General features: G+C 42.3%; 1 protein-coding gene across 4 annotated transcripts in view; it reads left to right on the top strand.

Moving 5' to 3' along the window:
- Positions 1 to 13,673, top strand: part of utrn (utrophin) — a 178,538-nt gene that overhangs the window by 147,024 nt on the left and 17,841 nt on the right. For 3 of the 4 annotated variants that reach the window (XM_084560255.1, XM_084560253.1, XM_084560252.1), the window contains exons 69-72: positions 3,505 to 3,641; positions 10,296 to 10,334; positions 10,853 to 10,918; positions 12,544 to 12,609. In XM_084560255.1, coding sequence (XP_084416381.1) covers positions 3,505 to 3,641; positions 10,296 to 10,334; positions 10,853 to 10,918; positions 12,544 to 12,609 — 308 coding nt within the window. The remainder of the gene's footprint in view (positions 1 to 3,504; positions 3,642 to 10,295; positions 10,335 to 10,852; positions 10,919 to 12,543; positions 12,610 to 13,673) is intronic. The other variant, XM_084560254.1, reaches the window with a different exon arrangement.

Below are 13,673 nucleotides of genomic sequence, written 5' to 3'. Positions count from 1 at the left end.
CATTTTAAAAAAACGGTCAATGACGGAAAATATTCGGTTAACGCGACCCCTGCTGCACACAGTAAAATATATATTTAAATTTTATGCAGCTAAAAAAAAAACTTGATACCAAAAAGTTCACTCAAACTCTTTTTAATCTTCCTGACATGTTGTTTTAAATGATTTGTGTCTAAAACAACAATCCATGCAGCCCAGCAAGACAGACTTTGTTGGGATGAAATCAAGAACTCAAGTACCGCGCTGATAAAAGAGCAACGATGGCAGCTAGAAGGATAGTAATCAGTAATCAGTGAATCGGAGATCTGCTCTGGTCGGGAGAGGAGAAAAAAAAAACGCTCGTGACAGCAGCCTGGAAGCTGCGAGAAATGCGAGGGGATAAGTCAAAAGATTGTATGCACTGATTAAGTGAGTATTTGAATTATCAGCTATAATGTTGAGCTCTGTGTCTGCCAGAAAACGGGCGCCGCTTATCACCGCCGCTGCTTTGAAGAATGGCTGTGACAGCAGCATAGTGTCCACGGGCTTTTCCTCTCAAACTTCTGGAAGAAGAGTGGAGATAAAAGCAGCAATAAGTAGAGCTAAATACAGCCCATATAGTATATAACAATCGAGGACACCTTAGAGTCATACAACTATTTTCTGGCTTGTCTAAAGCAGCCGGATCGATACTGGAGTGGTTATAGAACAAAAGTAAGTGGAGCCTTGAAAAGCTTTGACACAAATCCCAGTGAAACTTGAACACGAAACTCTGTGTTCGTAAACACTGCATTTTGAACTTAGCGGAGCTTTATTGAACATCAAGAAGATACAGTGATGCACCTTAATCTACCAGTTTCGATTCCTCCTACCAGAGAAAAATCCAATAAAAACTCACCTGAATCAACTTAATGTTTCACTTTAGATTCTACGGTTTTGCCCAACTTTTTTTTTATTGTTTTCTTTTATTACTCTAAATATATCAGTACAGTACAAAATCATATTTATAATTCTCCCCGTGCTCAAACTAAACTGCCTTTCTGTTTTCGTTCATGTCTGTGTTGAATAATAAAGCAGATTTTGCAGCGAGTTGATAGCGGTTTTTGTGAGACTCTGTTCGGTCATTCAGTAACATTCTTTTTCTCATTTTCGTCGTGCCGTTTATTTTACGGCCACAATATTGCTCTTTATGAGGTTTTGATTTTTATGGGAGTCACGCTTCCATAGTTCCGATCGGCTTCGAAGGAGCCAAATTTGGGGGCTGTGCTTTATTGATTACTGTAATTTCAATGTTTTACCTTTCCTAGGGGAAGATGTTGTTTTAGTGTGGTTGTTTATGTCTGTTACTGGTGCCTCTGGTGTGCTTTCCCGGCACTCACATTTTGTCCCAAAAAGGGCATCCTGATGGTCAAGTGGTTATGACTCCCACCTTATAATAGTTCCTGCTGTTGAGACCTGGCTTCAGTGATCTGACTGTAAGTGATAGGATTAAACTTCAGGTATGAAGACACGCTTTTGAGATCTGATCAGTCACCTCCATAGACTGTATATAAAGATGGACGCGGAACAGCTCCTCAAAAGTGAATCCAAAGCAAGTAGAGCTCCCCCTGGTGACTGGCTGTAGTATAGGTCATAAGCTCCACCTCCTCCATGTTAGTGGATGGGACTTGGGCCGAACTAAAACACTAAAATATATGTCAAGTGTTTTGTTTATTTTTGTTTTCTGCCATATAATACGATCGTTTACTCACCCATATAACTTTGGTGTCATTTTTAGTCCTTCGGAAGATATTTAGCTGCGTATATCCATATAAAACTAGCAGTAGCAAATTACAGGTAAACAACTGCTCAGAGATGACATCATCCAGGTCAGAAGTTAGTGGGTAAATCTACAGACCCCGGATGATGATAACAGGTAACTCTGGACTCAACGGGGAATAGCACTAGCGTATCATAACAAAATATTGGTGAAATGAACGAGTTTCGCAGCAGATAATGCGTTATTTAGAGGCTGCGTTTCGGTGCCCCAGTCACTCCCACTATATGGATATACGTGGCGCTCCACTGGATTTAAATATCTTCCGAAGGACTAAAAATGACACCAAAGCTATATGGGTGAGTAAACGATCGTATTATATGCCAGAAATAAGGTCCAGGTTGTAAAAAATGGTAATTCCCCTTTAATTTAATGTTGATGTATGTTCAAGTGTCAATTTTATGGACAAGTGTTGTCTTAGTTAGTTATTCGACGCTATAGTAACAGAATCTGACATAATGGCGACCACCAGTTGAAAGTGCGGTCGAGTCATCGATAGCACGGCTCTGCCTTCCTCTACCCTTGGACCGTACTGTGCAGATTCTGGCTCTCAAGATGGCGCTGCCCGTATCCCCGGGAAACTAGCGCCAGTTTGGCCAATGCAAGGAAGTGGGGGCGCATTGTCCATGTTTATATACAGTCTATGTCAAGATCACATTTGGAGGTGGTCTGAGGCACTTGTGACCCCATCACGTAGTGGGGTGAACACACAATGCATCTTGGCCACATTGACAAGCCGCCTACCACACTGACGTCCTCTTGTGTAAGTTTAGTTTTAAGATATTCTGTCCCTGTAGCTTGCTAGTTAACCAGCTAAAGTATTACGTGAACAAGAATTATGTTGGACATTAGTGACTAAGACTATTTGGGGGCTTTCAGGGTTTAATATAATGCTAAATAACATCACGATGGATATAATTGCATCGACGTGATACAGTACTGTGTGTGGTTCTGAAACAGCGGCAGCTAGTGATCTGTTAGCGACAGCTCAGTTTGCATGCTATTCTACTACGCCCCCAAATGATGTAAGGTTTTATTTGCAAACAGAGCACAAAACTGAGATAGGATCTGAAGTGGTAGCTCATGACGCATGTGGAGACACATTCAAATGCCAGGCGTGGACACATGTTCTTAAAGCAGCTGTGATCTGATTACTCCAGACTCATGTCAATACCAGGTGTGAACTTTGATATTTAATGTTTATACCCTACCTTTTCACCATCTAATAAAGACAAGAAAAACTGTTTAAAAACATGTTGCACGAAAAGAAGCTCACAATAACACACACACACACAAATTCTCATTCGGTTCTGGTGTAATTGTTTTGTGATTGCTGTTGGTTTGCTCAAGCTACCATCTTAAATTGTGTGGATTAGTCAATAAGCCAAGTGAACTCAATCGAGTCTGTTCATTTACGTGTATCTGTCAACTGTGGGAGTTGTGTATTTGCCTGCGCGCGTTTAGCGGCAGTTGTCTGAATGCTCGGCTAAGGGATTTTCTCTCCCTCTGGTCAGGCTGTTGTGGTAATTTGCTGTTTGCTTTGTGAGGCAGAGGCGGCTTGTGCAAGGAGAACACGAATTTCTGAGTGTCTAATTAGCAAGCGCATTCTCTACCGTGTAAAGTCTGATGCAGATTATGTGCGCACTAGAGAACGAGGAAATATATAAAATCACTGCATACGAATAAGTAATCTTTCCGTCTTCCTCTCGTAGACAACATCGGGCGAGGACATGCGTGATTTCACCAAAGTGCTGAAGAACAAATTCCGATCGAAGAAGTACTTTGCCAAGCATCCACGGCTCGGCTACCTCCCGGTCCAGACGGTTTTAGAGGGCGACAACCTGGAAACGTAAGTAATCAAGTGTGTTTGTTAGGGGGCTGCCGCAAGGGATTTTATTCAGTCGATAAATCAATCGTTTATTCAGTGAGTTGTCAGTTAATCCTTTGGTTAACTCCGAACAAACGGAGCTTTGCCTGTTTCAAGCGCAATCATAATGACGTATTTTTTTGTTCAAGGTTTTTTTATTATTATTATATGAAGGACAATCGGTTTTAACACTGTATGACAGTAATACAACATGAATGAGAAACGTATACAATATAATAAAATACAGAATCCTTTTCCCAAGCCCAAACCATCCCCAATCCCACACCCCCCACCCCCCAAGATAATGACGTATTTTAACATGATATGTATGAATAAGGATACTATTGAACAAATGTTAAGATTTATTCAGTGTTGACTTAATTTGGAAAGACCGTGTTGAACCTCAATGACTTTTAATTTGAAATACAGCTTTCTAATTAATCTGCAACAGGTCGCTTGGAGTGTGACGTTAATGGAAATGTACTTTATTTAGTTTTATACGTCTATAAGCATATAAACAAACTCTTTTAAATTCCCAAAAAGCAGTGTTGCTATACAAGCCATCAGCATCTGCTTGAGAAAGTCTATGTTGCGTTGTCAACGACGATCAAACATAACTCACTGTAGCAGTCCAAATATCTACACCACTGTCTTGTTGCTTTGAGGTCGGAAAGTTGACATCTCGTCTCTGTTGAGGTGATCGTGCAGAGTGGCTGTGCCGTTTCGTTTTTACAGAGCGTGCAATTTACTGAGTCACCGTTAAAAGAGTTCCCACAGCCAGCGTAATTATGAACACGGACCAACATCGCGAGGCATCAACAGCCCTAGTGTTTGTGAAGCGGATCGGCGCTTAAATCGAATTGGCAAACTTATGCCCACAGTTTAGTTCTCTCTTCCCATTACCTCACAGCTGTTTCTATTTAAAAGCAGAGCTAATTTGAACAGAGCGTGAGGACCTTAAAACACAACACCCTCTGAAAACCTTGTTTAAAATTCTCACCTTGCTGCAGCGACGCACAGATGGCATTGGGTGTGTTCAGGGGTAAAACGCACTTAACGGTGCTTATGTAACAGAAAAGCACTCAGTCCGACTGGCTGCTGTTCAATTAAAGCTGCGAACTTCCAGATAATCACATTTGCAGAGTAAACGGTCGAACCCGAAAAACAAAATAACTTTTTTTGTAGTCGCACGTCTGCCGGGTGTTTTCTCACAAAGCCTTTCAGCCGTTTTAAAGACTCACTTTAAAGCATGGCGGCTGGTGACAAGTGGCTTAACCTGCTTCTTTACTGGATAATCCAGCAATTTGGTATCTGAAACATCCAGGGACTCGAGACAGAATCCCCCGGCTTTTTGTCTCTTGCATCAGTTCAGCCGCCTTTTTCTGTGAAAAATCAAGCACCTACTTTGTACCACAGGCTTTTATTTGCATTTATTTTTTAGTCCAAGGAGTTGAAAAGGCGTTAAAATGTATCCTAACAGTCCTCGGGTCACAGGTTTGGCCAAGTCAGCTTTCAGATTCTCTGTGTTACAGTATGTCGGCAGAGTTGACGTCCCCCTCCTCGTTAAATTGCGCGATTATTTACCTTGTTGGTCCAGGTGCCGTCACTGCACCGTAGATCTCCGGTGACCAATCTGATTTACGTCCCCTCCTCTGCTAGCTGTAAATCCCCCTAGAGAGCCGTTTAACCGGCCCCACATTTTGTAGGTGCCCCGGGGCGGGCACCTCATCTTCCCAATGAGCGTGTCTGAGCTGCAGCCCTCTCCCGTAGCAGCCCGAGTCTGTCACACTTTGACAGAGTTATTTTTTTTTCTTTTTCTGTTTCCTCTACAGTCTATCCATCACTTGTCTCCTTTTCTCCACGTGTCAGTATTTTTGTGAAATATGCCATCACTCATTCACTCCCGGCGTGACATTCTGACATTTCTCACTCATTTCTCTCGTACTTTTGTAGTTTAAAAAAAAAATAAAAATAATAAGCACCGAGAGATGTTCACGCACGCGGTGACTCGTCTGTTCGCTCAGACTTCCAGCTGCACACAGTTACCGATCAGATAGATTGCTCTACCACTTTCATTCCTCCCAACCTTGCCCGCCGTCCTCCGCCTCACCTCCCACCTCGCTCCATTCTCACTTCTCTTCCTCTCTGAAAAATGACTCCTGCTGCGACGCCTGCCTGATAAATGTCTTTTAAAGGTAGAGGAATTGTGGCAAAACGCAGCTTATTCGAAAAATATGGCAGAATGGAATCAAGACTTTGGGACATTTAAAGCTATTTCATGGCCGTCGTTTCCTTGTCTCCTCTACGACAGTAGAGCTCATCCGTAAGCTGGAGGCTATCCACGCGTTACCACAGGCTTCCGTACACGATAAAGAGGCTTTTGTCTTATTAAAATCTGGCTGAAACGTGTTGTCGCTGGTAAGAAATGCTCTATTCTGTCACAGTTAGGTGACTTCTACCGTCTCGGTGTCGCTAATATTAATACTGCGACCTAAATTAAAATAGATTTTTCTGTAACTGGAACAAGACCCAAGAACCTGCTCAACAAGAGGAATTAGACAGATTAGGTAAACACCAAAACATGTCTGTTGCGGCAAGATTATGATTACTCCCAATATTTAAAATGAAAAGCAAATGAATCAATAACAAGTTTCTGTTTATGTTTAGATTTGAAGTTTTTTTTTCTGTTCCTCTCGCTGGTCATACTCGCAAAGAAAACGTCTAAGATGTCGTAATTTTAAAAGTACTGTAAGAGACGAGGGGAAAATTAGTTTGTCTACTGAATAATTGCCCTTCCTAATGCGCTCTCTCTGTTTCTCTTCTCCACTCTTGTAACATCATTTCTTTCCTTTAAAATTCCACCCACTCTGTTTCTCTTTACCTTGAGAGAGAGAAAAATAGAGAGAGAGAGAGAGCAAAACACCACCTACTCTCACCTCCCACTTATATCTCTGCTTCATTTCACGCCAGATAGGATTTTTGATTCGTCACAGTTATATTTGATAATGCGCAAGAACCTTTCTAATGGTTTGCCATTCGTTTATTTTTTATTTTTTATTTTTTGCTTTCCACCCCCCTCAGCCAGCTAGAGGAGACGAGTCTCCGCTGCATTAGGCCTTGCCGAGAGGTTAATGGACTCGAACGTGGAATGGAAAACTAGCGGCAAAAAACTTGGAAACTAGAATAAAATCTCGCCAGAATGCTTTCCTTGAGTTCATGAAAAACAAATTAGGCACAACTTGAAATTGAAAAAGTGAAAAGTTTGCTGTAGTCAGAAGCCAGAAATGTAATTATTCAATTTATTAGATTAAGAAAAACACTGCAGTGTTAATATATATATGTACTGCATGTACGTTTGCTATAAGATAAGTACACACCCGTTGCAAGTTAAGGTAAAATTAATTAATAGGTAATATTAGGTTTATATTTGTGCATCAGGAAGTACTGTAGGTTTTCAAGATATGTACAGTGCATGTGTACACCTCCTCAGAAATCGCCTACAGAGAAACCGCATACAGCCCGCACAGGATCTATTCTACTGCAAGACTCTGATGATGGTGACTTTCACTGGAGCTCTCGTTTAACAGATTTAATGGAATATGAATCCAGATTAATAAGTCACCCCAAAACCTCCCATGAGTTTTCAAATTGAATCGCTGAAAAGAAGAGAACGTAAATCCAAGGAGATAAAACGGGGTGTACTTTAGGATACAACGACCTCTTCATCACAGACAGAACAGCTCCTCAAAAGTGAAGTCAAAGCAAGTAGAGCTCCCCCTGGTGTCTGGCTGCAGTATAGGCCATAAGCTCCGCCCCCTCCATGTTAGTGGATGGGACTTGGGCCAAACTAAAACACTAAAATACACGTCAAATAACTTATATCAAGGATGATTTCAGTCATTTTGGGTAGTTAATATAATGTGAATTCACGCTGAAGTGTCAGTTTTTTGTTTTGTTTTAGTTATTTGAAGCTATAGAAACAGGATGTGACGAAATTCGGACCACCAGTTGCCATGCCAACCGCTCCGTAAAGTGGTGTATAATCCAACATTTCCTTGTAACTGGTGGAGGTAGAGCAGGGCGCGGTGCTAATTCAACGAAATGCGATGAAAGTGAGTCTGGAGGCAGTGAGGTCGGGTCGTCGATATCTCGGCTCCGCGTGGCTCCAATCTCGGACCGTACCGCACAGACTCTGGCTCCAAAGTCGTAAGATGGCGCCTCCCGTATCCCAGAGAAAATAGAGACAGCTTGGTCAATGCAAGGAAGCGGTGAGACGTTGTCCATGTTTATATACAGTCTATGCTCTTGATTGACGCATTGCCAGCATATCTGCATTGTGTCTTTGGGTTCTCAGTCAGATCCATCTCTCATCCATCCAACAATGCAGTCAGTCACAGTGCACACATACACACATGCATAAGATGAGTCCAGAAATCTCTGAATGTCTCTGTCAACACACTGTTTTTTTCCAGTCCTTTCAGTGACGCTCTACACAGACAGGTAGAGGAGGGTTTTTTCACCCCTGACAGAGAAAACTGAGGATAGTTACAGCTGAGAGAAGCTGCCCTAACTGTGACAAAGTGACTAGCACATCATGATGAACTAAATTGATTTTTTTTAGAAACCTTTCAGGGCATTCACAGAGAAAAAGGGAAACAACCTAAAAACACAGTGAAACACACGCGGCGTGATTTTGACAGATCCATAAAGGAATGACGAAAGACAGCAGCTCTGGTGGTGTTTGTGTAACTTTATTTTTCTCCGTCAGCAGTTCTCAAGTTTTCAAAAGCAAAGTTTTGCAGTGTTGGTTGAGCCAGCTCCTTCACACACTGTATATATAGTAATGTTTAACTAGTGCAAAAACCTTCTCACTTACAAGAGCTGTCTGATGATGGGTTGTCTTGTGAATGTTGTCTTTAGTTTTAGCTCCACATGACTAGCTCAGACTTTTCAGTGAAATATAAAGATGGCTCACTCTGGCTTCTGTATCTCTTGTAACGTATGTGTGCGGCATGAATGCAGGTCAGACTAATCTGGGTGAAAGGAAAATCTATGTAAAGATAAAAACTGATATCACTTTCACTGACTTGTTCCATCGCACACATAAAAAGAGATGTTCACTCAGTCCGCCTTGTCGACCCTGATCTCTTCTTCTCTCTCTTTCGTCTTGAGTTACATTTCGAATTCTCCTCTCAGCTGCAGAAGTGCGACTACGTCGGCGACCCCGCTGCGAGAAACTGCCGCGCCCCACGTCTCCCTCTGAATTTCTCTTGCTTTAATGTGGGAACGAAAAGCGCAAGGCAAAAGCAATTCAACCTCAGCTGTTATCTTACCAGTGTAGAGCCAGCCTGCTCTGTGGAAAAAAAGCAGCACTTAGTTTTTTTGTGTGTTTCAACGATAAGAAGTTGTCTCATTTGTTTACAAATACCATTTTGTGCTCTCTATGAATAGCAGCAATTATCCTGGACTTGAAACCAGAAACTTAAAAAAAAAGAAGACTTGGCAGCATCGATGAACATATTGCATTTCACTGATTTGTCTCATTTTATTTACAAAACCTTCTTAAGCAGTGTTTTAATATTCGGGGCTCTTTTACCGTTTCCTTATATAACGTACTGTAATGTACTCAGTAGCAGATTAACAAGGTTCTGCTGTGGTGTTTTTCCTCCGACATGCTATTTTAGTAAATCCTATAGGAAATAGATGAAAAAAAAAGAAATGGAATGAATTCAGGCCATAGTGATCTGTATGCAGGAGGAGCCGTGAAGCCTATTTAATGAAGTGTGTGTGACAGCAGCAAAATCCACTGACGTCCTTAACCCTTTTAACAAAGGGCTAATAGATCCCATTTTTTTCCCCCCCATACTTAACAACCGTGCTGTACGCCGATCAGCCACAACATTAAAACCACAGGACAAGAGAAGTAAATAACATTGACCGTCTTGTGACAATACAGTGTTCTGCTGGGAAGCTTTTAGACCTGGCATTGGTGTGGATGTTATTTAAATATGTTCCACCCACCTAGACCAGACCAGGTACCCCCACCCCATAGCAAAGACACTCTTTGATGGCAGCAGCCTGGGCACACACACAAAAACGGTTTAGGAACAACTAAAAAAAAACGTGAAGAACAGCGCAAGGTGTTGACCTGGCTTCCAAATTCACTAGATCTCAAACTGATCAAGTATCTGTGGGATGATCCACAGATGCCCCTCCCCTCAAAGGCCCCCCCACTAACAACATCCTGTTGCCAGACACCACAGGACACCCTCAAAAGGTCCTATAGGTCCATTCTCTGATGAGTCACAACTGTTTTGGAGGCACAAGGGAGACCTACACAATATTAGGATGGTGGTCATAATGTTATGCCTTATCGATGTATATATTATTTTATTTTGAAGCAGATAATGACAACCACATGCTGTGTATATGTTTGTGACTGTTTTACATGCCTTCCCTGTGTGTTGAGTCCAGCCGCTCAGCCGGTGGACTCTCCTTTCCTTCCACTTCTTCGTCCACCTGCTGCCGTGTCGTCTGTTATCCACTAAGTGGTTTTGACCGTGAAATGTTTTGTGGTACCTTTACCCCTCCCTCCCTCCTTACCTCCCTCCCTTCCTTCCGCCGATTCTCTTACAGTCCCGTCACCCTCATCAGCATGTGTCCGGAGCAGTATGAGTGAGTATCTACGCCACCAGCGACAAACCACACCCCGCCTTCAATCTGGAATGCCTTCAAACGACACCTCCTTTACTCCCTCCTTTTATCACTCACCTCCTCCCCCGATTATCCACATCCTCACACCATCTAAGACACGACTGCACTGCACGTTGCCTGCATGCTTGCCTAGTGCCTGCCTGATCCACTGGCTGAACATGCGCCAAACAAAAAAAAAATAAATCTCCTTATCCTCACCTACTTTTCCTCCAACTAGCACTCAGTCGCTCATCCCGGCAGGGCTGTCAAAAACCATCCAACCCCTCCGTAGATCAACCTTTTCTCCTATCTCTCTTTCTAGGATCATCAGATTTGTTTCCTAGCTGATGTTGTGAGGAGCCATTAGGGTGTCTCTGTCTCTCTGTCTCTGTGTGTGTGTGTGTGAACGAGCGCATGTGCACGTGAAATCTCTGAGCGTTAATGAGGTTGTGTGAGCATGCCGAATCTCATTCATCTCCATTACCCCATTCGTTTTCTAGGCTGTCCCAGTCACCTCAGCTCTCTCATGATGACACCCATTCCAGGATAGAGCAGTATGCCAGCAGGTACGGGCTGCATTCTCCAATCACCATCTCATCATCTCAGATGCCTCCGAGCACACATATTGCCAGCTGCATTTGAATTTCCCACATTATGAAACAGCTGAGGAAATAGAATACATTGAGGAGAATCAAATTTAAAGGGCCATATAAGTGCTTATGCATAGTTTTGTTATTATTGCGGACTGTTTTCCAAGGAATATCATAGTGCTAAGAGTTAGTCTGCTTTTAAAATGTCTTACTATGCAACAACAGTAAGTTTATATAAATTAAAAGTGAATAAGAAATAGAGAGATATGTAAAATGCACACATTTCTTTTGCAGCTAATTGAAATCAGTTAAAAAATAAGTATGATTTCAAGGAATCGAACGGCTTTCTTTGTTTTGCTGCGTCTCGTTACACTCGAGTGACACTCGAGGCTCAGAAATAAACACAGAGGAGGCACATGCTGCCAATATCAGTCCAAAAAAAATGAAAAACTCCGTCACTTATTTTAGGAAAGTGAATTGGCTCCGTTGAGCTGAGACAAAAAAGAAGGAAATGACAGCTTTCCCACTACTGGGGAGCGAAAATTAGCATTTCCACTTCAACTGAAAGTGTCACTTTGAATCGTCCTACATGCAAATGAGAAAAGCACGATTAGTGAAGTCTGGCTTTTCTCACTGTTAACTTTAAATATAGAATAACAGATATATATATACCTGATATCTTAAGATCAGTGACTAGAGTGAAAAATAAGTTTTGTGTTGCTTCTCTCTCTGGCGACGTCGGGGATTTGCAGCTGACATCAGAGCATAAACAGATCTGCCTGGTGGCTGTTTTGCCCGCTTTAAATGATCTTGCTGCGTACATTGACACGCCCATGTAAGCTGCAGTTAATCATCAGCAACACCGCCAACGTCGCTAATGTCCCGCTGCTCTGAGATTGAAAGCCTGTCGTGCGTGATTCTTAGATAAGTCTGAATATTAAGATCCAGGTAACATCAAGCGCCTCGATCCGAATCTTATCGTCTCCAAAGCCGACCTGTGTCAGAACACGACCCCGACCGCTGGGTTCTTCCACGCAATGCTTTAATCATGAAGGCTCCTCTGATGCAGCGCGGCTCTGTGTGGCCTGTAATCTTTCATCGGCCACACGCCATTAGCGTCCGCTCAGTGTTTCTGGCTGCATTGTTCTATCAAAAGTGACACGAGCCCCTTAAATTAGAATTTTAAATTAGACCCCGGCATTGAGATTGCAGCTTATGGATGTGCATGAAGAAATGCACACGTTTTTATGTCATAAGTCATAATCAAGGATAGCGTGCGGCTCATAATCTGCTGGACAACACTGCTCCATCTGTATCACGGTGAATACAGACTTTGATCCGAGGGAACCCAGCCTCATTAACATGGCCGCATCCCATGTTCGGCAAAATGTTTTTCCCTCACAGCCACATTTGTAATCATGTTATTCTTGTGTTATTCACCATGCCATCGGAGTTCATTATTCTCTACATTATTTCTTTACATTTTAATTGGCGTGCTACTGAGGTCTTGACTAGAGATGGTGTTTTTTAATGAGATGTCGTGAGCTTTTCAGTTCTTCAGTTGTAACTGTGAATTTCTCTGTCGGTGGTTTATTTCTCAGGTTGGCTCAGATGGAACGCTCCAACGGCTCCCTGCCCACGGACAGCAGCTCAGCCACAGGAAGCATGTAAGTTACTGTTGTTTGTTTCCAACACTGACCACGTGACCAATTAAATCATATATATATATATATATATATATATATATATATATATATATATATATATATAAACATGCACAAATTCCAATGAAAAGTTGCTCCCAAACAAAGGTTTCCTGCTTACATTTGTGGATATTTTGATTGTCTATATTGCAAAGGCACCTCCAAGTGTACTTGCACTGCTTTGCTTTGACTTCAGTAATTTCTAGACGGGGATTGGCAGAGAGTAATAGAGAATGGAGAGAGGTTTTGAGAGAGCAAAAGAAGTGCGGAGGCTAGGGCAAAAAGACAATGGAGTGCAGTTGAATAAAGCGAGAAGGCGAGGACTTTAGAAAAAAAAAAAAGTGATGGATTAGAGTGTCTACAGTGGCAAAGTGAGAGCGACTGCTTTCAGAATCTCACATAACAGCAACGTAATCTTTGATCAGAGGGGATGAAAACGTGGCAAACCGTGAAAAGAAAGAAATCACAAAGAAGCGCGCGGACCTGGAGAGTATGAGCGCTGAAGATCGAGACGGTGTGTGAAGGCTTGTGTGTCTCCTGCGAGCCATTTAAGCCGAAACAACGTATAAGACCGTTTTTCCAGCGAAGATCCTAATCGGGAGAATGAGGTCGTGAGGTTGAAATGCCCTCTGAGCTCGCGGACACGCGCTCTGAAAAGATGTCAGTGGAGGGAATTGCTTTTTGTTTTAGACGTGACACTTGTAGATCTCCAAGATTTACCACATCAGAGATCATCATGATAGACTGGGCCTGTGCATGCATGTGTGAAATGAATTTGTGCATGCAACGATTCAAAAGATGTTTTTGTTTTTTTTAATCTAAACAACAATTTCAAGTAGCAGAAAGCTGAAATGTGCGCTCCCGGAGGGTAGAGAGATTCCCCGTATATGCTGCATGAAAAGGTGGGTGTTCAGTTTGGGGGATTTTCAAAAAGGGAAACGCTTCAAATGAGGAGTATTTACAGCACAACAGTGGAAAGTCACATGGGAGGACGGATATACCTTCGAGAATCTTCAGCAAAGATGAAG

The sequence above is a fragment of the Chelon labrosus genome, assembly GCF_963514085.1.
Source record: "Chelon labrosus genome assembly, chromosome: 14".
Classification (NCBI taxonomy): Eukaryota; Metazoa; Chordata; class Actinopteri; order Mugiliformes; family Mugilidae; genus Chelon; species Chelon labrosus.
The sequence above is the reverse complement of the archived record's forward strand: the minus strand, read 5'-3'. Positions and strand labels throughout refer to the sequence as shown.